Below are 25,433 nucleotides of genomic sequence, written 5' to 3' on the forward strand. Positions count from 1 at the left end.
GGGTCATTTGTTAAGGCATTTAGAGATTCAACAAGGCAAAAATTATTTGGTGCAATGGATGCACTGAAATTGCTAAATGAAGTGAGAAAGATAAAAAAAGGTAGGAAAACTGTTCAGCACAGTGGCAGGCACAAAGTCATTCAATTAACACTTGTTAATAGTAATAAGTAGAGACCCTGATCATTCATTCAAAAGCAGAACATCATAAAACTTACTCTGGAATAATCGAGATCTCTGGGCGTTGAGTCTGTTAAAGCTCGGACAAGGGCATTCATCATACAGATCGGAGGAGAAGGTGGAGAGGGCTGAGAAGGTTCTTGCTGTAATGGGCTCTTTGGTTTGGAAGGCAGCCGACCTCTCCTTCCCTTCAGACTATCTGTACGGACAACTGATGCCGAGAGAGAAAGAGAAAGAGAAAAAAAAAATGTCTTCAAAGATTTTCATGAACAGCCATAAATCATGAAAAAGAATCAAAACATTTTACAGCTGAGCAACCATTAATGAGACCAATTATTTAAAAGTGGCAATAAGTTTGGAATAATAGTCACACAATGATTTAATGAAAGTTGAAACAAGCAGCATAAAAGTCACCCCACACTTACATTTGGTAATGAATTAGCCCTAAAAGTCTCCTTCTTAAATAGAATAAAAATGTATGTACACAAGCTCTCTATTGATTTTAAGAAATTAGAATAAGTAGTCCTCAGCTATTTTGAAATGTAAATATACATCATAAAAATAAAATGTTTGAAGGAAAGAGAAACTAGAAAAATTCACCATCCTAACATAAACATTAACATTTTTTTCCAGTGATATCTAAGAATATGTACAAGCAAGCTGGATAAAAAGCATTATATTCATACCTTCTTTAACCATTCCAACACTCAGACACTTCTGAAATCGACAGTACTGACATCGGTTTCGACGTCTCTTGTCTACGGGGCAGTTTTTATTTGCCAGGCAAACATATTTTGCATTTTTCTGCACCGTTCTCTGAGAAAATACAATACAGAGATAGTCAACTAATAGTTTCTGGAAAGAGGTAGGACCTGACAAGATGTATTTTAATTACAATGTGAAAAGCGACAGTGCAATTCGTATAATTAGATAAATTTAATTTCCTAACACGCTAGCCTGCAGGAAAAACAATTTTATTAGTGTTAGCTGCTGACAATGAAAATCATCTCAGATTATTCTGAAGCAAGTCTCAGGAGACGTCCAAGTCTGAATGATAAAATCATATCTGAAATTACCAGGTCAACATATCATACCTTGGAGGATTAGATTATCTCCACTTTTAATATCCCTTTGGGAACAATTTTCTACTTGCTCCACTCCCCTGATTATTGCTGACCTTATTAAAATAAAATCAAAATTATCTTGGATGTACTTTGTTGGCTATCACTTTTGGAAGTCAAACATCACAGTAACTGGCTTTGTTCCCCAATAGAGATGAAATCATGAAAAGCAAAAATCAGGATTTGTCTAGTTCAAAGATATAGGAAATAATGTTTTAATGCAAAACAATCACTTAATCAACCTGTGTAGTTTATCTTTAAAAGAATACGTATGATAAACCAGCCAGTTTGATTTTTAAAAGCAAAATCTTAACATTGGTACTAAAAACCACTATCACACCCAAGAAAGAAAAAAAGAAAAACCAAAACCGAAACCAAAAACGAATGAAAGAAAGAAAGGAATGTGAAAGCCATATATTGTCAATGAAAATTCCCATTAACAGATTATTTCATAAATGACTATCGACATAGTCATCAAAATAGCCCTATTGGAAAAGATACATCATGACTTGAATTTGGATATAAAATAGTGTTGCATTCTTCAGAATCACATATAACTTTAAAATGACACGTGAAAATAATTAAGCATAATTTTATGGTCCAAATGTAAGGGAGGCTTGATTTTTTAATAACTGAAAACTGTTATGCAAACGGATGTGTATTTACCACTTAGTGTGAAACCATTCAGAAATTACCTGAATCTATACAACTCCAAATAGAGCAGAAAGTTGGAATTTATTTGGTAAGCCTAAAAAAAAAAGAAATCCAGGTAATTTGGGGTTGGTGATCTATCTTGTGCCCAAAATTTGAGATTTATTTTCAATCTTTACTTTCTGCAATCCTCAGCCCCTTTTTATCAGTTTTCACCCTACCACCTTGAATTTCATTTTAGGAGATCATTTCTAAACTGCTTATATAAAGCTTTAAAAATCTAACAAAGCCAGATACATTTTTCCTGCTTTACTAGGTGATTTTAGTTTAACATGAAAAATTCCAAAACACAAGCATGCGTTTGAGTTTCTACCATGTACATTCTCAGTAGTCTGTAAGGGTAGGAAACTTGCATTTCCTGGATGAAGCTCTCTTTCATCAAATATGCAGTCATTTCTAAAACTCCATTTCTTGCTATCATCCTCAAGGCCATATGCCAATTTGAGTGCTGGTGGCATTTTGCTTCAGGTATACATTTTCCCAATAACCTGAAACCTTTCCCACAGTTGTGTGTGCCTGCACAACTGGGAGGACAGGGAGAGATCGTTACAGTTCAATCACTGAATTCCATCATTAACTGCATTTCATGTCACATTTTTAAAGAATTCAATTTAATGGTAGAAAGCTACTGGGTAAAACCTGCTCCCGTTCCCTTAATTAACAGATCTGTGGGGTGGTTCTTCCTCATCCTACCCTCCCGCCCTTTCAAGTATAGATTTGTTTTCAAGGGATTGCTGTAGAAAAGGAACTCTGTTGGGGAACACTTAATTGACATTTCTAGACTAGGAATGCATTACCACTCCAGTATTTTGGTCAACTCTTAATTATTCAGGGATGATTATATTTGAAGTTACTTGTACTTCTCTTGTTTTTCTTTCTTTTCTCTTTCTTTTGTGGCTGTTCCTTTCACTGCCCTTCAGTATTTCCAATGAAATCATATAAAAATCAAATCTGTGAAAGGAATGCAGTTCCTTGACAGTAACGCTGGTAACGCTTGAGTAGTTAATACAAAAGAAAATGGCTAACCGGAGGATTCTACATTTAAAACATCATAATCCTACATGCCTTCTGTATGGCACATAACATATTGCAAAGTCTTTCCACAATCATTTTCTCATTTTTTTCTGCAGAATTTAATTAATCACATGATTCCTATCCCAAGATCAAAAAATAACTTGTTGCTTGTTGGTGTGAATCAATCCACAAATGTGTATTTTTTTACAAATAATTTGTAGTTTTCACTTATAATGAACAGTTGTTTTATGGCCCTTTAAAGATTATAAAGTGTTTATTTATAAATGTTTTACTTCATTTAATACTCACAGTCCTCTGAATTTTATTCACCTGATAGGGAAACTGAGGCCTAGAATTAAGTGTCATGCCTAATGTCATACAATTGATAGGTGACAGATCAAGGACTCCTATTTTAGTGTTCTGATTCCAATTCCAGCCTGCCCCAAGATACATCCTATTGGCCTCCCAAATCCTAGTTACCCAATCAGCATCCAGCTTCCCCTCTCTACCTTGCCTCCCACTGGAGGCTAGGGAGTGATTATTATGGTAGAATATTTGTGGGTTTGCGAATGCCTGAGATAGTGGTCAGGGAGTGGGGTTTGGGGAGGGTGGCACAGAATTAAGTGTCTAAAGACATCTGGGAGTCAATAGCAAAAACAGTACAGGAAGAAAACGAGGCCTCTTCCCTCTGAGTGGTGTAAAGAACACTCAACTTAAGAGTCAGGAGAAACCAGCTGCAACTGTCCCACATGCTGACAAATCACTTTTCACAGGCTATACAAGGTTTTACCCTCTCTAAGCTTCAGCCTCCTCATGGGTAAAATATGGGAGAGGCTAAAGACTCTCCCACTGTAAAATTCTCCTTTGAGTCTTTGAGATAATGAACAACGTCCACACCTGGTGTGTGGCACAGAGGTAGAGTGGATTGGTGAGACTCCAGATTCTATCTTCTATGGAAGCAGCTGCCCCAAATTACATCAAGCCTGTTGCCCCTGTCTATTCTGCAGCTGCAGAACTGTGAAGATGGTGTGTACTTTGGGGTCATGCAAACATGAGCAGGCATCTCACTCTCTGACTGTGTGTCCTGTGTGGCTGAATAACCTCTCCAAGTTTCCAATTCCTCATTTTTGGAATAAGGATAATTAAGATCTACTTTCAAGACACTTAATAAAAATAACTACAGAGTGACCAGAGTTCAATCTCAGGTCTGATTCTAGAGTCCCAGCTCTTACTATGAGGATTAAATGAGATACAAATGTCCAGGGCCCGGCACACCGACCCTATCCCCTCAGGATAGACGGACAAGGAATGCACTTTTGAGAATCTGCTGAAAGCTCCCTCCAGAAAAATGATAGTTAAGATAATGCCAAATGAGGAAGTTCACAGCCCCCTCAAGTCCATGTGGGGCCTCCTGCAAAGGACTTCAAGTTAATCCACCCTGAGAAAATTATACCTCTCAAACCAGGAAGGACCCACTTAGAAGCTCACTTCAGCGAGTGGCTGAAGAGGCTGTCTGCGGAGGGAGGGGACGCCAGGAGGAGGCGTGTGCTTACCTTGAAGAAGCCCTTGCAGCCCTCGCAGGTGCGCACGCCGTAGTGCTGGCAGGCGGCGTTGTCCCCGCACACGGCGCACGTGCCCTCGCCCGACGACGAGCTCCTGTTAGGCGGAGACGGCAGGCTGCGGCTCTCGCCCAGCAGGCTGGACGCGGAGGTGGAGGCTGTGAGGCTGAGCGGTGGGAAGGCGAGCACGGCCGCCCTCTTGGCCAGCGGCAGCCCGTACGGATGGCCCTCGAGCGCGGTGGTCTGGCTGCCCGCGGAGGCAGCTCCCAGTGGCAGGCCGAGCGCGGAGGCGGCCGTCGGGTCGTAGCTGAGGTGGTGGCCGCTGGCCGGGCTGGGCGCTGGCGGGTCTGGTGGTGAGGGCTTGAAGTGAAAGAGCGGGAAGCGCGCGCCGGGCACACTGGGCACGGCCTTCATTGGCGGGTCGAGCAGCGGGCCTGGCGCGATGCAGCCCTGCGCCGAGGACAGTGAGTCATCCCACAGCGCCCCCGGCTGAGGGGGGAAACCCGGCGTGGTGGGGGTGGACGGCGGAGACTGCTTGAAGTACATGGAGGTGCTGGGGAGCACCTCGTCCTCCGGGCCGGAGGGGGGCGGAATGGATGGCTGCTGCTGCTGTTGCTGGTGATGGTGGTGGTGGTGGGAGTGGTGGTGCGAGTGATGGTGGGGGTGATGGTGGTATCCGTGCGCGCGGCCCTCCTCCACTTTGATCAAGGGTCGTGGTCCAGAGGGCTGCATTTGGTACAGGCAGGAGGGCTTGAGTTCATAATTGCTGGAGTAGCCCTCCATGAAGGTACTGAAGCTGGGCAGGGATGTGGTGGCTGTGGCTGTTATCTCGGTGGTACCAAGGTCCATGGTTAGCTTGGCGTAGTCGGGGTTCATGATCTCCGCGGTGTATTCTGAGCCGTAAGTCTGCGCTGCATAACTGGAACCTGGAGGCGAAGGGCTATACTGGGCTTGCACACAGGGCATATCTGCAGGGACAGGGAAAAGGGTCTCAGAAGCATGTCACCACTCTTTTTCTAGCTAATAGGTAGCATTGGCTTCTTTGCTCTTTAATCTGGGAAATAGAGAGAAAGTGACATCCTTTCCTCCTTCTGGTAACATAGATTTAAAGCCTCATGCTTTCTTCCCTCCTTCCTTTCTTCCCTGACAGACTGTCAAAGGGGCCTCAGGATGCCAAAACTGGGCCTCCTTGGGATCTCTGCGCCCACCTTTCTTCCCTTGCCCTATCCTCCACCAGATCTTAGAAATTTGGTTTTCTCTCATAGAGTTTTTAAAAGTGGTTTTGAGTGCTATAAATTAATCAGAGTGAGTTGGCCACTAGTTGGGAGGACCCAAAGAAAGCCAGTGAATGCCCTGTTGGTTTATTCTTTGAGGAAGAGGCTACTGGTACGCACTCCCCACCCTCACCAAGTCACATACCTTTATTTATAAACCTGAGTTAAAAAAAAACAAAAAACAAAAAACAAGGTCCTACATGGGACTTAATGCCCAAGGAAAACAGTGACATTCTAACATTTTATAGGTGCCAACCAAGGCTACCCACACACGTTGTGGTTGCTTTCTCCCACCTCCTCCCCACTCCTCAAGACAGGGCTATCAGCCTACACAAACTGGACCCCTGTTGATGACTTCAGCCAGCTAGGTGGTGAGGTGGGAACATAGGCCCAGGAAATGGACTCGGGGGAGTTTGTACCATCTGCAAAGAAAAAGATCAGCATCTGCAACAAAACTCCCACCAAATATGCTCTCTGCCATATATGGTATATGTATACATAAATATGTATATATTTTTTCTCCCCAATTCTGACTAATAAAATGCATCAATGCCTGTTTTATAATAGTTTACAGCTATCATAATAGGTGAATTGGTTTACATACTTTATTTCAGCAGAATAAGTACCTCTAGAAAAGAAAGCAGTTTCTAATAGGTTTAGTTTCTCTGCCAGTTTAACTACGTTGAGCCCCCAAAGCAACTGATATCCAGAGTGCTTACTATTATTGTTCAGAGAGGATGAGCTGGATGAGAGGCCCTGAAAATTATTGGATCTAGTTGATGATTTATCTAATTATTTCCCTTTCTTTATTGCTAAATATAAATGGTAAAATGGGCAATTTCTGGTGGTTGGTTTTTCTGAACCAAAGGAAAACCAGGTGCTTATCTATATTTGGAGTCTATAGTATAAAAGGTGTGACTAATAGAAAAGTGAGTATTTCACATTTCCTTTGACATCTTTCTCTTACCCACATTTCCAAATCTGATTGAGTCATGCGTATATAGGATGAAATCTTGACTTGAAAAAAGTTGATGAGGGCCTGTTGGAAGAAGCAGTGATGAGGAGAGGCCAGTTCAAGCCTTTATTTTCCAAGCAGGGCCTTAAAAACACTAATTTGAAGTTAAAGGATTACTTATCCTGCTGTCCAGTTGTTGGGGTGAAATGAAAGGCTAATCATTTAAAAGAAAGAAATTGTTTGATGTTATATCTATTTTCCTTCATTCAGACCACTAGGATTTCTCCATTAGTCTTTTCTGTCATTTCTCCTTGCCAATCCCTACCTATTGCTCTTATGTCTTCCTGAGGTTTCCAGCTAGCTGGTGAGCTTGCGGGGACTGTGGTCTATTTATCCACATATCTTTGGTGCCTTCACAGGCCTGGCACTTGGTATTCCTTTAACAAATGTATAAAGAGGTATTACAAGGCAAGCCTGCAATCCTTTCTTTTATTGACCCAAATTCACTTCGTGGTTTTCAGGTCAAATGCCTTTTCTCTTTCCTTTGAGCTTCAATAATCCACACTTCTGTACCCAAATGATTTGGGTTTTATACAAACAAAAATGCTCTGCATTGCTCTAAGTGATCCCATAACTCTTAAATCCATAAATTGGATATAAAACAAGAGCAAAAATGAAGACATTAAAATGTATTAAAAGATCCTAACCCATGCATTTTTCTTAAGAAGAACATTTTTGAGAAACCGCAACGCTTAATTTAATCTGGCTGCTCCACTCGGTAGCAACAGGGTGTGGGATCCTGAGGAGCTTCGTGCAAGGAAGCCACCTGTGCTGTGAAATGCTCGGCCAGCAGTCACTGCCCTGGCGCTGGACAAGTCCACCAGTGTGCCTGCTGGTTGTGTGGCTCTCCACCTACCTCTCCCAGCCAGGGAGGAATAAGGCGTAGTACCTTCAGACCTACCTGGAGGATATCTTGCGCGCTGAATGGTGGGGCTGTGAGTCTCTCCAGCAGAGGCTGAGAGTGGAGGAGGCAGAGACGTCCGGTTAGTCGAAGCGGCGGCGGTGCTGCCCGGCTCCGCGGAGGGTCCAGTCTTAGGGCAAGGGCTTGCCGGGCTGCACTCTTCCGCAGTGGGCTCTGTGGGTACGCGGAAAGAGGACAGAGGTCATAGTAAAACCGGGCTGGTCACCGCGGCCTGGGCTGGGCGTATTCGGAGTTGCTGGGGGCCTCTAGAAATGCTACGTTAATTACAAAGAATAAGGGTAAGAAAGCAATGCTTAAGATGACCAGAGTCCGGGGGCGAGAAGCATCACAGCACCTTGGGGGAGATCGAGTAAATGTCCGCACCCACCGCGCTCACCGTCGTTTTGTGGCACCCAAAGGAAGCTAAAAACGCGCAGCCTGACGTCGCTCAGAAATTGATCCCTCTGCCCCCACAATTGGTTCCGAGCTCTCGAAGTCAGGAAAACCGAAGAAAGGAAAACACTTGAGGAAAGAGTTCCGCCCGAATTCGGAGGTCTGTGAGTGTGCACGAGCGGAAAATAGTCATTTTCCAATCCCACCCGCCCCCATCCCTCAAACACAAATTTAACACATTGCATAGGAAATGCACAAGGTCCAGAACGAATGCATGAATGCCCTGAGGAATTAAGAAAGTCTGCGCTTTTCATTCTAAATGCTAATGGAGCTTCGCTTCTACTAGCCGGGAGTTTCGGGGGCCAGGGGTCAAGCAAACAAAAGGGCACAGTGGAAATAGGTCCCCTCTGTAAGCAAGGAGACAGGGCGGATGGGGATCGCGGCTGGTAGGGAGGGCGGAGGAAGGCCTGCTGCACCTAGTGGGCGGTATCCTCTAGGGTGGGCGACTTCGAGGCACAGGGCCATCCGGAGGCTCGGAGGGGGCACATTCCCGAGGGTGCCAGCGCGGATCCAGGGCGAGCGTCTCCGCATAACGCTTCAGAGAAACTTTATAGCTGAAAGCGCAGCCCCGCAGGCCTAGAGGAAGGATCCCAGTGTCCCAAACTCCGGCCTATAGCGCCCCCTTCGCCCGGACCCAGTCACAGCTCCAGGGGTGGGAACGTGGAGCCGAAATAAATAAAACCCCAAAATCCTCGGGGATGCGCGGGTCGCGATAGCCGTGTAAGTTTTGTTTCCCGCAGCTCCTGCGTCCTAGGCTTCCCTGAAGGAAGAGAGAGGGACTTGGAGCCTTCAGGTCGGGGAGGCCCTCAATGGCCAGGAAATGGGGGATACCCTTGCCACCCCTAGTCCCAGTCCCAGTCCCAGCTGATCCTAGCGAAAGCTTGCGTGAGCTCTAGCCCAGGTACCGACGGATCTTCCCACGCTGAAGCAGGCGCTTCCCTTACCACTCAACCCCCGCCCCCGAATCTTCAATGGGGGTCTCCAGCAATCTCCCACCTCCTCCAGAAGGTGCCCGCATGCCCGCCCTTATCCCCGGCCTTTCAAGCAGAGCCTTTCTCCGAGGATCCGCTGCTGACTCCGGTGGGCGAGGGTCGCGTCTTTTCAAGGAAGGGACTTCCCTCGAGCACCAGCGTTCGTGAAAGAGTGGCACACGTTTCCTACAGCTGAGCCGAGCGCCCCTGGGCTATCTCCGCCGCCCCCACCCCCAAAACTGGCCGGTTACCTAGGCAAAGCCTCCGCGCCTGGAAACACGTTCCGCTGCTCCCGCTCGCGGCCGCTGGGGCCAGGAGCACGGAGCCTTGGCGTTGTAAATTAGGAAGAAATAACTACCTCTGTCAAAACCCCTTTCTTTTTCGTGGGCAGACGAAAGGAACACCCCCGTGTTCCCCTCCCGGTGGTGAAGCGCGTGGAAGAAACCGTGAAACGCACCATTGTGACCTGGGCTCCTCCGCGGAGTTTCCAACCCTGGGGAGCGGGGGCGGAGGTTGGGCGGGGGCAGAAGGAGCGAGGAGAGACCAACAGAAAGGGAAAGATAGATTCTCAGAAAGACCGAGGGAGAGGAGACAAACCGCAGGGAGAATTCCTGAGAGCGCACGGTCCCAGGGAAGGTGGTGGGTGGGTGCGGGGAGAGGGCGAGGTTGTGGAGACTGTTGTGGCCTAAGGAGTCTTTGATATTCACATTAGAGCGTCTCGTTCAGCTAAGATTGACTCAAATAAACTCTAACTTCATTCATTGTGCCCAGTAACGGCGTTGGGCAGCTTTTGCTTTCCCTAACTTAGTTCCATAAAACATTTCTTCATCGTGGGAAAAAAAGATTCAGGAATGAATTAGTGATGAAATGACTGAACAGGCGCCCCGTACGTCTTTCCAGGCACCTCAAAGGCTCTGGGATAACAGCCCAAGATTTCTGATTACCAAACTCCTTGTTGCCCTTTCCTCTGGAGTATCCGGAGGCATAAATAAAAGGCAATCTTCAAGAATGTTCTTTGGAATCAAAGGACAAACAAACGCTTTCTCCCTCACGACTGCCCCAAGCTTCCAACAGGTTCGAGAAGTGTCTTTGAAAGTCAATCTCTACAGGCTGCGCTGGCACCACTGTTCTGCTCTCACCACCGAGAACTTTCGTTTTTATTAAGAGTATAACACTCCAAGTAACTTCTCTAAACGCGCGAGTTCTGTCATTTGAGAGTATAACATGCTTTTCCCACACGAGCCAAATCAGGAGGAGAGGGACATCGTCCCCACGCGTGTTAGGGCTCGCGAGTCCTCAATTACACCCGATTACTCCTGAAGGGAAAAGTGTAAACGGGCAAGTCGGCGACGCCGGGCAAACGTGTCTAGTAGAGTCCCAGGCTCATTTCAATACAATAAGTCACATTCTTACAATTACGCCCTCTTTCCTGAGATCCTCCGAGCGTCTTTGCAAACTCCAGCTACTGCTGCCCAGGCCCCTTCCCTCCCAAGCTTCTTCCCTAGTCAACCAGCTCGGAGTCACTATTAAGTGTATTAACTTGGACCCATTGGAGCCCTTAGTTTTAATCCTAGTTAAAAGGCAGGAAAATTACTGCCGTTCATCAACAGAGCTGCAACTCCCTGCCGCTGCCGCCGCCGCTGCCGCCGCCGCCGCCGCCGCCGCCGCCGCCGAGAGCATCATTACCATGACAACTAGAGCCGAAATACCCTGAATTACATTGCAAGAGCTGCTACTGCACAAATCCCGGTCCTCCTCTTTGTTAAAGGCTTTTCGCCTCTTCGGTGGCGCGGGGGGGCGGGGGGGGGAGTAGGAATTCCACCAGCTCCAGATATCCCCGCTGGCCTGGTACAGGGGAAAAGTTTCACATTGGAACCCACCAGCCGCTCCTCCAGCAAAGCCGCAACGAGGAGGTGAGGGGGTAAAACCCCACACTCAAAGTTGTCAATTTCAGGAGCGACGCTTACCAGTACGCCAACTTTTTAGCAAGTCCCCCAATTAACTGGGTGAATCTCATACGTACTTGAGTGCTGTGGCGGTTCCGTCTTTAGAGCGAGTTTCTAGAGAGCTGCCCCGAAATCTGCACTGAGGGGTAGTCACAGCTGCTGTCCTGGAAAGGCTGCGGTGCACAAGCCCAGCGGCTCCCAGAAGCGATGAGCGGCTGGCAGGGGATGCTGTGATCCTGACTCATGGGAGAGCGCCGCCGAGGGGTTCCGCAGGCGTCCTGGCTCTGAGCGCGACCACGGGGAAGGATGCCGCCGCTGTTCCCACCTCTACGGCCACCGCCGGCGCTGTCAGCGTTGCAAAGTGAGCCCGGGAGGGAAGTCCGGCTGCCGCGCGGCGCTGCACCCGCGAGGGCGCAGGGCGAGAGGGGTGTGAGCGCGCGGGAGAGAGTGGAGTGTGTGTGTGGAGCGTGTGTGCGCGCGTGTCTGTGTGTGCGAGTGAGGGAGCGGGTGTGAGCTTGTCTGTGTGTAGGGAGCGGAGGAGGAGCAGGAGCTGGAGGGGTAGGGGGCGGGAGGCAGGAGACTCCGCTCTCCCGGCTGCGCGTTCGCTCGCTCTCTCGGCACGTCATTTATGCCACAGGAGCCCTAGCGGCCTCTCCATAGAGTGCCTGGAATGCGAGACGTCAATGTGACGCCATGGGACGCTACGTCACCCTCCTCCTCCCTCCCCTGGCCCAGCCGGTTCCGCGTGTGCGAGGGAGGGTGTGTGTGCATGTGCGCGCGCGCGTTTCCCGACCATTCGCCCGGCCGCACAATGGAAACTACTCGGCTCAGCCAGCCCCAGCCCGCGGGCCTTTCGGACCCGCGCTGGCAAGTCCTTTGCAGTGGCGCTACTCGCCCCGGTAGGGGTCTGCAAGAGAGAGAAGCGGCCCGCCGGCGGGTCAGGCGGGACCGCCCAGCTGTCAGGCTCGGGTGGAGTAGAGTTGGAGGAGTGCTGCTGGCTGGACTCCGAGGCTGCCCCGAGGCAGGGAGCCAGGGCAAGGGGGTAAGGGAGAGGACAGCTCTTCCGAAAGGGAAGGCTCAGCCCGCCAGCTTCTCCTAGTGACCTGGCAGCCGGTGTAGGAGTCTGGCACAGACCCAAAGACTCCCTGAGGTGCAACTGCACTTTCCGCCAGTTTTAAAGCTGTTTACGTCTCTCGGGCCCTCTGCGCCTAGACATTATAATCCCTATCCTCCCATCATTTGCTGGGTGCATGTTTCGCACAGGGATGCAGATGGCTCAGAGAAGATAAGGTTTTATTTCTTTATATTTAAGGCGTAAGTTTCCTAACTGGACCCATTATAACCCAACTAAATGCACATCCATCATCCGCGTGCGCGCTGCAGCACAAACTAAATGCGTGTAAAACACACACGTGTTGATCAGCTGAGCGGGTCTAACTGTTGCAAGTCCCCCTGCCCCACCCCCCGCAACCCCTCTTCGGCTCCCGCGTCAGAAATGGAACTCTCAGCTAGCACTTTCACTTTTTGATAGTTGTTGACATACCCTCCTCCCCGCCATCTCCCATATTAAACATTTAGAAATCAATTAACAGTATTTATTAGTCCCTTCCCAAGGGCTTTGCTCTGGTCTCCTGGGACTCATTTGCCATTAAATGGTGTACTGAAAGCCTGGGCGACTGTGTGAGGGAGAGCAATTTCTTCCTGGAAATGATGAATTTAAGAGTGAAATTCTTTCTGAAAACAAAACCAAAATGCTATCAGAGCCAAAGGCTTCTAGCTCCAAAGGCTGCATCTGAGTGAAAGCAACGTCTTTTAAAGAAATGAAATTTTGAGGAGAAAATATGAGTGAAACAATGCAGACAGACATGGTCCTCACGTATCCGCTTGAATCAGATGTGACATTTTATTTCTTTGACTTGTCACAATCTTTGTGTGAGGGGGGCGTTGTGGAAGGATCCTGTTGTCCACAACACACGTTTCACAATCGAAGAAGGTTCTAGCTAGCACCAGAAACTTGAAAACAAAATTAATATTACATATATGACACGGGTATATTTCTTCGCCACTTCCACTTGAGACAGGGTGGTGTCGGGGAGACCGTGGGAGGATGCTCCGAAAGTTGACCCAGCGGACAAGATTCGAGCCTTTGCACTGCCCTGGGTTCCAATCCAGTCTCAGAAGGAAGGAGGGCGCTGCTGCATTGTATCCATTCAAAGCCTGGGAGGTGGGGGGAGCAGGACCTGGAGCCGCGCGGCGCTGACGCACGCGAGGCGCGTGATTGACGCAGGCGATGTTACTAAATTCGGCGGTTGGCCCGGCCCCGCCGCCGGCGCGCGCTGCAGATAGCGGAGTAGGTTCTCCCTCGGTCACCCCCGCCCCTTCTCCATTCAGCGCAGCGAGGGGCGGAGTGGGGCGGGGCGGGGCGGGGCTCGCCGGGCGGGGCGGGGCGGGGTGGGGCGCGGTGCGCGCGGCCGCGCGGGGATCCGGCCGCACCAAATATAGTTGGGCCTGGCTATTTTTAGCCGGGCCTCGGGAGCGTGCGCGCCGCGTGAGGGGGCGCCCAGACCCCGCCGGCAGTGCGGAGGGGGCGGGGGTGGAGTCGCCATCTTGGACTCTGTTCGACCCCGTCTGGTGACCGGCGACGCTGGGCCGGGCTCGGCGCTGGGGGTCGGGGTGAGTGGGTGTGAGATGTGGGAGAGAGGGCGGCGCGGGCTGTGACGGGGAGGGCAGGGCGCGGCGCGGGGTCCGCCACGAGGGGTGGGGCGGGCGGGGGAGCGGGGCGCGCGAGTGTGACGGACGGCGTTCCCCGCCCGCGGCGGGCCTGGCAGCCCTACCACCCAGCGGCCTGGCCAGCCCCGAGTCGCGTGGGGGCGGAGTCGCTCGCGGCCACCACTTCCTGAGAGCCGGGGATACCCCTCCCGGACGTCACGGAGGAGCCGAGGCGGCGGTGGCGGCCCGGGGCTCATCCTGCACTTGCATCACGGGTGCAGCAGCAGCTGCTCTGCTGCTTTGTGGCTTTTTCCCCTGTTGAGTAACTGCTTTGTTAACTGAAAATACCATGACGGGCCAATGTGATCACCAGTTCCAGACCTCAAAGAAAGTGAAGCTGTCAGGCAAGAAGAGGGAGACTCCCTTAGCCGGCTGCGATGGTATCTGGTGGGTGGGTGTGTAGAGAAGCACTTGACAGTTTCCACGTATTACTTCTTGCCTAACTCTTCACCCCCAAGAAGGTTTAAAAATACTTTTATTTCCATGCTGTAAAAATTTCATGTGTTCTGCACTCCACCCATTCCTCGTTCAATTTGAAATCTCATGCAGAATTGGAATCACTAAAGTAGAAGCCCTAAAATTAGGTACAATTTTTAGGAAACAGGACATCTTTCAATGAATTTATTTAATAAGTTACGTTTTCTAAATGTTAGTATGTATAAAAGGTCCTTGTCCACTCAAGGTAGTTATAAAGCTGCTAACCAAATTTGTTCTTATGCATTGTGCTCCCTCAGTGACAGTTTTTAAGCCTGTATCTTTGTTTACCTTGAATTTAAAAAAAATCCATATTTTGCTGAATATCTTCAGGTAAAGCATTCCTCTCTGCGTAGGTGTATCTTTCTGGACGTCTATGTTGGTCATTTCTGTGCTTCCCTCCCCTCATTCCTTCTTTACCTCCTTCCCTTCCTGAATATCAGTCACCAATCTTTGTTCCTTGATGGCTATTAGGCTGAGGGCTGTTGTCTTATTGCCCTGAACCAATCAGCTGGCTTGGTGCTCTTCTGGGTAAGAGGCTGGACTGACTGGCTGTTGGAGAGGTTCCAGTGGTCTCTGATAAGTGGCAACATTTTAGCACACAAATGGAAACTCATGGAAGCAGAGACAAGGCTCTCTCACAAACTGGGACACCATTCTTTGCTTAATCCTAGGTTCCTAAACATGCAATTCTTTAGGTGACCTCAAACAGAATGGATTCTTCCTTCTCTTTTCTTTTTCAGAATAATATCTATTCTATACCTTTTCAAAAGTCTGATTTACTAGAAATCATGCATAATATTCTGTAAGGCTCAGTAATCTAAATTACCTTTTCGATGACTATTTTTTATTAAATTAAAGTTAATACTTTATAATTAAATCTTTTAGGAAATAAAGTAGAATAAGACTACCTTAATCTATGAAATTCTGAAAATTTACCTGATTTGGTCCTTTTTCTAGAAGAGGGACATTCATGTTTATTTCCTAGTTTATACAAACAGTGAAGAAAGCGGTTGCTTTTTTGATACTTAGGGCAGCTAATCTGTTAAAACTCTTCCTACGAAGTAATTATTAGAACTTCACTGGATAATTAACTTTTATTTTGGTTTGGTTTTGTAGGTATAGTCTGTCTACAAGAAATAAAGTGCTCTTTCTCTTGGAAAATAAAATTTGAAAATTTGGGGAAATTTATTTTGTATGATACAAAGCAATTGCTTTAACAAATTGGGACTTAAAACAGTTGCTTTAAATACTCTTCTGATGAAGCAATGAAAGTATAACTTGCTATTATGTAAAGATGACGATGAGACTTACTGATATAAAGATTGGGTGAGGAAAGGTAAATAAAAATTCCAAGCCAGAAGTTGTTAATTAAGGTGAATATAGGAAGGAAAATGAAAAAAAATTAAGAATGAGTCCAAGTTTTCTAGAATCAATGAAGTTCTATACTGTAAGATATATGTATAAAACTTAGTAACTTGAGCCATTGTTAACTTATTCACTTAAGTGTGCTGGGCTCAGCATTGTGGGGCTATTGTAGTTTTCTATCTGACTTACCTGCATGCTCTCCCTTATCAGTTTTATCATTGCCAGATTGATCTTCCTAAAATACAGCTTTCGTTATGTTGCTCTTGGGTTCAGAAATCTTCAGCACTGGACATTGTCTCTACAGTAAAGCCTCAGATCTTCCACATCCTGGCCTCTTTAATTTCTGTAGGGTTTCCCAGCCCTATTCAAACTTGTATCCTTACTGGTCCCACATTTGTTCATAGTTTTCCTTTTTTATGGCATTCCCTTCTTCTCTGCTTATTGAAATCTTACCCTTACCTCTAAAACTAGCTTGAGGGAGGAACTCAGATTGTGCTCTAATTTTTCACGAAGTTATTATTTTACTGCCTTCTTTTTGTGCTCTTGTGGCCATTGTTTATTCCCCCATCACACTGTAAGCTTCAGAAGTATACCTCACACATCTCTGAGATTTCCGTGGTACCTAAATTTATCGTAGATAGTAAATACCCACAAAATATTTTCCCATTTATATTTGAATGTGACTTGAGAATGGCCATGGTATAAGTAACAACTTGTATGGATTAGGATATCCTTGGCACGAATAAATGTATATGAGATCATATGTTAGTTTTCTTTATCTGAACTTTTGATATTACTGATTGAACATACCTTGTCAAGGGGCCTGCCACAAGCCCAGACAGCTGCATGGTGATACCAGGAAATTGCATTTTGGTTTGTATGTGTTATATCTTCGTAGGAAGATTTGCTATGATTATTTTTTCCTGATAGACATTTGATTTGACACTTGTTCTACTGTATTTTCCCCCTCTATTTGTACTTTCTGTTAGGCTGCTGCTTCTTAGTGATGAACTGGATGCTATAGGCTAGGAAATGTTAACACCAGCTTCTTTAGGAAAAATTTTTTAAGGTTTAGAAGATCATACACATGGCATCTGTGTATAACCAGTTAAATAAAAAAAAAAAAAATTCTTGAACTTCTTACTTTTTCCAAAATGTATTTAAAGAGATTTGAATGACTGTGTGTGTGTGTATATACATATATATACACACATATATACACACACACACACACACACATACATATACATACACGCAGAGGTAAACTAGGCAAAGAGATTTTGGAATTATGATTTGTCAGGAGTTTTAGAGGGCCATGTGACTTAAAATATTAAAATTTAACAAAGAAAAAGTAATATAATAGATTAGGAAAGACATTCTATGTTATAGGAAATTTTGGAAAAGATTGGAAACCCAAGATGGAAAGATTACTTATTAGTATAAGTGCTAATAATATTTTAACATCTCATTAAATATTTTTTTATTCATTATTAAATAAAAGGACAGGCTTGCATTCTGGTTAAGAAGATATTTTATTTCTTATGTTTTCCTCAGTCTCTGGTACATTTTGGAAGACCACAATGATTTGGGGGAGAAAAGTTATTACTCATGTGTGAGAAATCAATTCAGGGTGTTATTTATGCCTGTGAAATAAGATCTGCATTTAGTTAGAGTTGATGGATGAAGTAAATATCTCTTTCTGCATATAATTGCACAACCCTTTCCCATCACCTAACTCTGAAAAAAATAAAAAATGATGTCTCACATGTACAAGTTTAGTTCTTTCATCATATTCTCCAAGAGTGGGATGCTGTGTTTCACAGAGACTGCTAGATTGCTTCTCAGAGGCCTAGATCTGGCTTTGCTGCAATGAAGCTGCCCAGCCTTGGGTAAGTTAATTAATTTTTTGGAGGGCCTTAGTATCATCATCTGTTAAGTGATAGTGTTGGGCTCACTATATGATCTTTAAGAATTTTGCAGGTTGTAAAGTTGAATGCTTCTTTAGGTTAGTTAAATATTGTGAGTCATGAGTCAACTGTGGCCTGTTTTGTCACTCCCTGATTGTTATAGCCAGGAGGCTCACTAACTCATGTATATAACATGTACTTATAGTAGTAATATATTAAACAGCTTTGACTTGTGTGATAATTAATTGTAGTCATGAGTAGTGTCTTGGTGGCCTGAAAGAGTTAATGTACTGCTAGCACCACAGCCTTTGCCTGTCCATAAAGTAGTAACTAGCAGAAACCAGGATAGTCCAAAAGTCATTTTATATTTAGCTTTGAAATTTGCTTTTGTGCAATCATTTGAATATGGATGAGTCACAAATTGACTTCATACAAATTAATAAACTTTCATTGGAATAGATTCTGTTGTTTGTTTCAGTTTTTTTCTGATCTTCACTGCATGCTAGGCATAAGCCATTTCTTTTTAAATGTCGCAGCTAAGGCAGAACTGTCCTTCCTGCTTTTTTCCTAGAGAAGGACAAGTGGTAGTGGGTTTGCAAATCTTCATATATATTTTTTTAGAGTGTGAGTAGGTGGAGAAAGTGAAATCAAGAAGGCAGGTCAAAAGGAAAGTACCATGTAGGTATTAAGTTGAAAAAATATTATCAAAGCAAGCAGAAAGAATATAATAAGTTTTGTTTGCAAACTTGTTAGGTTTGCAGTTGGGTACATCTTTATGGATAAATAAAAGAAGTGTATAGGCTTTGGAAAATACCCTAATTTTAATACATTGCTGATTGGTGTATTATTTAAGTTTGGATAGTAAAAACATGGTTTGTCCATTAAGTTAGAGCTATTTTTTAAATGCCATTTCTACATATTTAGGTATGTCGTTTCCTGCTTAGATCATGTATTAGTGACTGATTTGGATTTTTTTTTTTATTTACCATAATACATTTTCCAGTATTTATTCTGCATGTTTATAGTCCACTATTGGAAAAATTCCTCCCTAACATCTGTTCTGAATTAGTTCCCTTTTCCAGTTATGTTTTCCTGTTTTATCAGTTGTAGTGGAGAGAACAGAAAGCCATATTTAAATATTTATGCTATTTAAATTTAGTAAAATTGAAGTAAACTACCTTATTTTAATTTCTGAAAACATTTTAAAGTCACATGTAAATCACTATTTTCACTTTTAAAAAACAGTACAATAAATTGAGTAACATTTGATATTGATTAACTAGTTTTGTAGCACTTTATAGTTGTCAATTGACTTTTTAGTGACTTTCATATTTCAAAAATTTTTTTGAGAGTACTTTTTTTTAATCTTAAAATCTTTTAAAATGAATGTCTTTTTATTTAAATTACCTTGGCCATATTTATTTTGGGAGATGAATTTATTGAGCACTTAGAGCAGTTCTTGGCACAGAGTAGGTTCTCTAAAACATTTGATGAATGAATGAAAGCAGTTTTCAAGAAGCTTTATTAAAAATATTCGATTTTCTTTATCTTAACCAGCCTCGTGACCTTATTAACTTTTCTGAGTGAGTTTTACTCAGGGGTTAGGCATAAGAGAGGAGCATAGAAGGCCTTTCGTACATTGTTGTCCTGCTGTTGCTACATCTCACTGTCTCACTGTTGTAGCTAGTCTTCCAGTTGCCCATACTGAGGGCAGTATCCCTGAGTTATACCACTCTGTGACATCTGTGTTTGAACTGTGAACCACTTCAGGTATCCTAAGGAATTATACCACTTTTTGACCCCTCGTATCCCCAAGGATTAATCTCTGGCTTATCTTTTAATTTTGATGTGCTACTTTTGCTATGACCCTTCACAAGCTTGTGTTCTTCCCTCTTTTCTTTGCTGTCTCTGCCCTGGGCATATACAACCTGTTCATCAATGAGCTCTTCATTTAGTCATCCAACTCGAACCCTGACTTTGCTTTCCAGGTCTGAATGCTACTAGTCAAAGCTTCCAGGTACAGTCATTTGTCTACTATTTATCACTAACAGACTGAAGGGCTCAAGTGTACAGTATTATCTAGGAACTTGAGTTTTATCTGCTAAACATTTAATCTATTAAATATTTCAAGATTTAACTTGTGAAAAGTAATGCATTTACATAATTCAAACAAAATGTTTAGCAATGAAAAGTTTCCCTTCCACCTTTGCCCTCCATCTACTCAGATCCCATCCTTCCAGAGTTTTTAAATGCATATACAAATTCTCTTTTCCTTTCCTTTTTTATACAAATGGAAGCTTATATTTATTATTCTACTTTTTCATTTAACAGTGTATCTTGGAGTTCATTACATAATGGGAAAATATTTAAGATATATTTCATTTTATCAATATATCTTGGAGATCTCTTCCACATCATCGTGTGGCTATACCATTATTTAACCAGTCCCACATTGATGGACTTTTGGGAAAAATTCAATCTCCTGGTATTACAAACAATGCTGCAATAAATACTTTTGTTTACATAGATTGTTTCATGCATGTTTGTAGGGTAAATTCCTAAAAGTGAAATTGCTGACCAAAGAGTATTATCTTGTCATGGTAGTTTTATAAGTACAAACAAATTGCTTTCCATAGAGGTTGTACAGTTTATACCCCACCAGAAATGGTTGAGAGTACCCAATTACCCATATTCTCACCAACAAAATGTGTTATTGAACTTTTGGGTGTTTTTCTAATCTGATAGATTAGTGTAGCTTTAATTTCTATTTCTCTTATGAATGAGTTTGAATATATTTTTTCATGTTTAAGAGCTATTTGTATTTCATTTTTGTGAAGTGTGTCTCACATTTGCCTATTTTGGAGGGATGGGGTCATTTAAAAATAACCATGTGGCCAAGTTTATATTTTGGAGACTGGCTCTTTGTAATATGAGTTGCAGCTTACTTCCCTCCACCCCCTGCCCCCAGTTTGTTATTTGTTGTTCATCTTTGCTTATGGTGTTTTTGCTCTGTAGATATCTTTTTTTAAATGTAGTTGAATTTGTCAGTCTTCTCTTTTAGGACTTCTGGATTTTATGTTATAGTTAGAAAAGCTTGCCCCACTACAAGGTTATAAAAGAGATTTCTGTATTGTCTTCTACAAATTTTATGGTTTCTATTTTATCTTTAAATTTTTGACCCATTTTTCTTGTTGTGTCGGTGTGAGGAATAGGTCCAACTTTATTTTTTTTTGTCAAATGGCTACTAGTTGCCCCAACATTAGTGAATAGTTCATCTCTACATTGTTTTGCTTCTTACCGAGAACAAGACTGTTTATTTACCCTTTTTAAATCCCTACTTTGCTGTGGCTGAATATAAATACAGTTTTCTGTTTTCTTTCCTGTAGAACACCTTCTCTAATGGCAGATATGTCTTTCACTGTGCTACTTCCCTGCTTTCCTCAGCAATACCAACAGCTGGCAGACAGTTAATATTTGAATGAATAGAGGCTGCTTCGAGTTCTTCAGGATTTTCCATTGAGCAATAACTGGCAAAAAAGAAATCCTGACTGTGATCAGCCTCCTTAGAAGATTGTTCAAACCAAAGATGTCTTCTGACTCTAGCCATACTAACCAGCTATTGTAGAAGCCGAAGTCTACTCCCTGGTTCCTTTACTCCTGAGGCAGTCCAATTCAGATTGCTTCCCTCTGTGTAAATGCATATAACCTGCATGTTTGCTGCTTCTGGCAATATGGGATATTGCCTTTTGTAATTTGCAGTGGGAACCATAATATGCCAGAAAAATCATTTGGATTCCCCATCATGCAGTGGCCACTCCGGAGAGCCTTATTTACTTGGGAAAGTGATTGTGGGTGAATGATTTGGGAACATGCATCCTTAATTTGAATTCCCAAAAGATTAAAGTTTTTCATCCAGGGAACCTAGGGAAAGCCCTAGCATTGTTCTATCTAGTGGGAAATGTCCAAGCAGATGAAACTGAATTTACTTGATTTCCTTACTAACACTTTTGAAGTTACTTGGGCTAGTTTTACAGCTCCTTGATAAAAGACTTTCTTCCACTTTGAACCATTGCTCCAGGTGATCTTTCTCTGTCAAACTTGTCTAGGGCATCTTGCCTGTTCTTTATTGAACCTTTTTAGCAGATCGTATTTCTTATCTCTGCCTTCAGACTTTCCCCTGATGCTGGTAGTATAGTCTATGTCCAATACCAATTCGATTTATAGTTCTTTTGGCCAAATACAATTTAGCTAAAAGCAAACTGGTCAACTAGACAAATTGATTAAAACAATTATTTGGTAAAAAAATGAATTTCCTAAGTTACCAGTTTTTGAGTAGTGGTAATTTTAATGTATTATGGGGAGATTAAATGCTTCCGATTTAACTCAATGATATGACAGCTAGGATATTACTAAACGGATAGGAATTTTTCAGCTTCCTTATAACTTTATGGGACTACCATCGTATATGAAGTCTGGCATTCACCGAAATGTCTTTATGCTGTATGTGACTGTATTGTAATATGAACAATGTAAAATGTGAAACCCTCCTAAAACAAGCACTTTTGTTTCATTTCCTAGGAATTTTTCTTTTATATTTCAAATTAATTTGCAGCTACAAGAGCATCTTTTTTTTTTTTTTCTTGTAATACCAAAAGTTAAAACAAACCTAGTTACCTAACAATGGGAGGATATTTGAACAAGCTTGATCTTAACTACAAGGCGTAAGAGGTTAGTTGGAACAACCAAAATATCAAGTGATAAGATAAAAACATGTTTCCTTTATTGTTTTTTTCTCCTCATTAAAAAGGCAGTGCATGTGCAGAACAGGACACTCAGAAAAATGCCGATAAGAAATAGAAGGACAAAAGAAAAAATAAGCTATAAATTAACTCACTCAGGAATAACCACTGTTGTCTTCAGTGTCTTTTCAAATACATTTTATAGATATAAACTCTGCATACTATTTGGAATCTGTCATTTTTAAGCATTCTCCAGTTATTGATTAATCACCTTTGACCAGGATTAGGTTTTGGTTCCTTTCAGCCTTTTTGTCTTGCAGCAGTGGGCCTTCTACCTTAATTGGGAGTAGATTTTTATTCTCTTTTTCCTTCTGTCAGTCTTGCCTAGGTCCACATGCAGACGGGGCCCCGAAGACACCCCTGCTTCCTTTAAGGAAGACAGTTTGTAAATGAAGCCATTCCACCAAGTCTCTCTATGAAAAGGGGCCCAGTTCCAGAATTCCTGTGGAACTCTTCCATTATATATAAAATAATTTTTGGAGTTCATGCTTGATGTATATTATATGTATATGTGTATAAATTAGATGAGAATAAAGTGAGGGGAAGGGTTAGATTGGGTCCTCAAATAAAATGAAAACAAGAAGACTTTGCAGCAGAGAAATTTGTTATTGTTAGAGGGAAATTATTTAAAGAGATTTTCTCTAAATCAGTGTTGGCACATATATGCCATGTGTTGTGCCCAAACCCAAGTCCATGGTAGACATCACTAATCAGTCATGGCACTATTTCTCATTGGATCCAAACTCAGCTTCTGATCTTTCGAATTGGAGTTCTAGGTATCCATTGGAGTTGCTGTGGAATACAAGCCTATTTATCATTCTTGTACTACAATGTTGCATTATAGTTTTTTTTTTTAAATAGTAGATTGAACAAGAAAGTTATAAAATGTTATATTTGATAAATAAGTTTATGATGATATGATGGGATGTGAGCAAAGAGTAATTATCTGAATCTCAGGCTGAGCACATGCCTCATGGTTAAGATTATGGAGGCAGCATAATTAAATTATAGATTTGTTATGGAATAAAAACAGTGTCACAATAACACTCATTTTTATAAATTGCCCATGGTATGGTCATGGTGATTGACTCTGTGGCATTCATTCCACCCCAGATGATTAGTCTAAGCAATCATGGTTAATCGTATTTCCTTTGTCAGTGAAGGGTTAGGAAAGGCCTGTAACCTATTCTGCCCAGTGAGATGTGAAGGGAAGTCTGGAGGAGGGCCAGAGAGCTTCCAGGAAAGGGTTTCTTATCCCTAAAAAGAGAGATAAGAAAGAGATGGTGCCTCTTTTCCTGAATATGACAGCTAGAACTGCCCAAGCCATTTTAAGAGAAACAAGCTTTGGATGAATGATCTAGAAGACGGCAGAGCAGAGAGAGAAGAAACCTGAGCCCTTGATGACCTCACTGAACTGCTGATTGTATTGTACTTGGTCTGCCTTACCTTTGAACTTCCAGTTCTGTGAGATAATACAGTTCCTTATTGTATAAGCCAGCATGTTCTTGGATTTTGTCACTTGCAGCCAAAAGCATTCTGAGTAATATACACACTTTGTCTCAAGCAAATTCACATCAGTCGGATTTGCTTTTATTCTGATAAAATCAGGGGTTCTTTCCTCCCCCATCTTCTGGCTTCATAAAGTAATTATTGCAGCTTCTAACTGGCTAATTCTTGCCTTAGTTTTCTCACAAGGTCTCTGCCTTAGACTAAGATTTTTCACAGAAAGTAATAAGGAACCAGCCAGGACCCACCTTTTAAGGAGTTTTTTGGATTGTTCAAATATCTGGTGGTGTGACTGCTCCTGTTTGTTGTTCATTCCTTTTTTTTCTTGATCCTGATTCTTATTTCTCACTTTGATTTTGGTCCCTGTTCTTGTGTATTTTGCATCTTATGCCTGTCCTTAAGGTTGTTTAATAGATTTATTTTCCTTTCTTCCTTCTCCCCTTCCCCCTCTTTCCCCAGATCTCTCTTACCCACCCACTCCTTCCTCACTTTGTGACTTTACTTTGTGGCCAGTGGTGGCTGTTCTAAGCAGATGTTTATTCTCTTTGCCAGAAATAATAGTTAAATAAATAATCATACAGATATTTGGTCTAGACTGATATGGTAAAAAGGAAGAGTAAGTGGGCACTTGGTCTGTTTTCTCATCTAGTGCCTTTTAGTTATAACATAGAATAAGTAGCACCAGAAATGATCTAGGGGTCAGGGCACTTGAGTCTTCATTATGATTTCACTGTTTGCTATCTGAAAGATCATGGGCAAGCCACTTAAAGATGTTGAGTTTCTTTGAAATTTGTTACTAATTCTTGCCTAACTTTTTTGTAGTATTATTATGATTCATATGAAATAAGGTGAACATGGAAATGAAAAGAACTTATTTGAAAAAAGAATACTCAAGCTTCATTGGATTTTTAAAATTATTTTCTAGTGAACTAATGTGGAGGTCTCTAGAATCAGCTCTGTGTAGCTTGTTTGTAAAAAGGCAATGGATTACAATGTAGGGCATAATAATAAAAGTAATTAGAGATTGAAGTTGATATTTTTGTGGCAGCTTAGAGCCTGAAATGAAAAGAAAGGGCCATACAATATGAAGGGGAAATAAAGGTCAGGATGTTGATCTTGAGGCTTATTTCTAGTTCAACCAGAAATTCTGGTGAGTTATGTTAGGGGGAAGAGAAACCAATAGACGAAACACTCCCCTCTAGTGGCGAGGAGCCAGATTCAATACTCGATTGCTAAGATAGGTGGAGAGTAGATGACCTCTTAGGATTTTTATTTAAGTTTCTTAAGAATCCTGAGGATCTAGTTAGAATTCTTAGGGAAGATCTGTAGCTCCAGCTTTGTTTATTAAGAGAGTTGACATATTTAATAGAATAATATCTTGGCACTTTCACATGCAATCAACTGTTTGAAAGTAGAGGCTATGGTTATTGGAAGAGGTTCACAGTTTACTTTTATATAAGCCATTTAG

The 25,433-nt window shown here is 43.1% G+C and overlaps 1 protein-coding gene and 1 long non-coding RNA gene across 5 annotated transcripts in view; one reads left to right on the forward strand and one right to left on the reverse strand.

The window, feature by feature from the left end:
- Window positions 1-11,772, reverse strand: part of NR4A3 (nuclear receptor subfamily 4 group A member 3) — a 39,248-nt gene extending 27,476 nt beyond the window's left edge. The window contains exons 1-6 of one of the 4 annotated variants that reach the window (XM_016162619.2): window positions 8,170-10,813; window positions 7,773-7,946; window positions 6,824-6,895; window positions 4,577-5,550; window positions 864-993; window positions 216-388 (exon numbers count right to left, since the gene is read on the reverse strand). In XM_016162619.2, the coding sequence (XP_016018105.2) occupies window positions 216-388; window positions 864-993; window positions 4,577-5,550; window positions 6,824-6,895; window positions 7,773-7,946; window positions 8,170-8,479 (1,833 nt within the window). In that variant the 5' untranslated portion in view covers window positions 8,480-10,813. Of the gene's footprint in view, window positions 1-215; window positions 389-863; window positions 994-4,576; window positions 7,947-8,169; window positions 10,814-11,219 lie in introns of those variants that run through there. The other 3 variants (XM_016162622.2, XM_016162620.2, XM_016162621.2) reach the window with 3 other exon arrangements.
- Window positions 11,773-13,676: 1,904 nt separating this feature from the next.
- Window positions 13,677-25,433, forward strand: part of LOC107500585 — a 247,818-nt gene continuing 236,061 nt past the window's right edge. The window contains exon 1 of the long non-coding RNA XR_004950060.1: window positions 13,677-13,815. This is a non-coding gene — a long non-coding RNA (uncharacterized LOC107500585). The remainder of the gene's footprint in view (window positions 13,816-25,433) is intronic.

Source organism: Rousettus aegyptiacus, unplaced genomic scaffold, assembly GCF_014176215.1.
Source record: "Rousettus aegyptiacus isolate mRouAeg1 unplaced genomic scaffold, mRouAeg1.p scaffold_m13_p_3, whole genome shotgun sequence".
NCBI classification, from domain to species: Eukaryota; Metazoa; Chordata; class Mammalia; order Chiroptera; family Pteropodidae; genus Rousettus; species Rousettus aegyptiacus.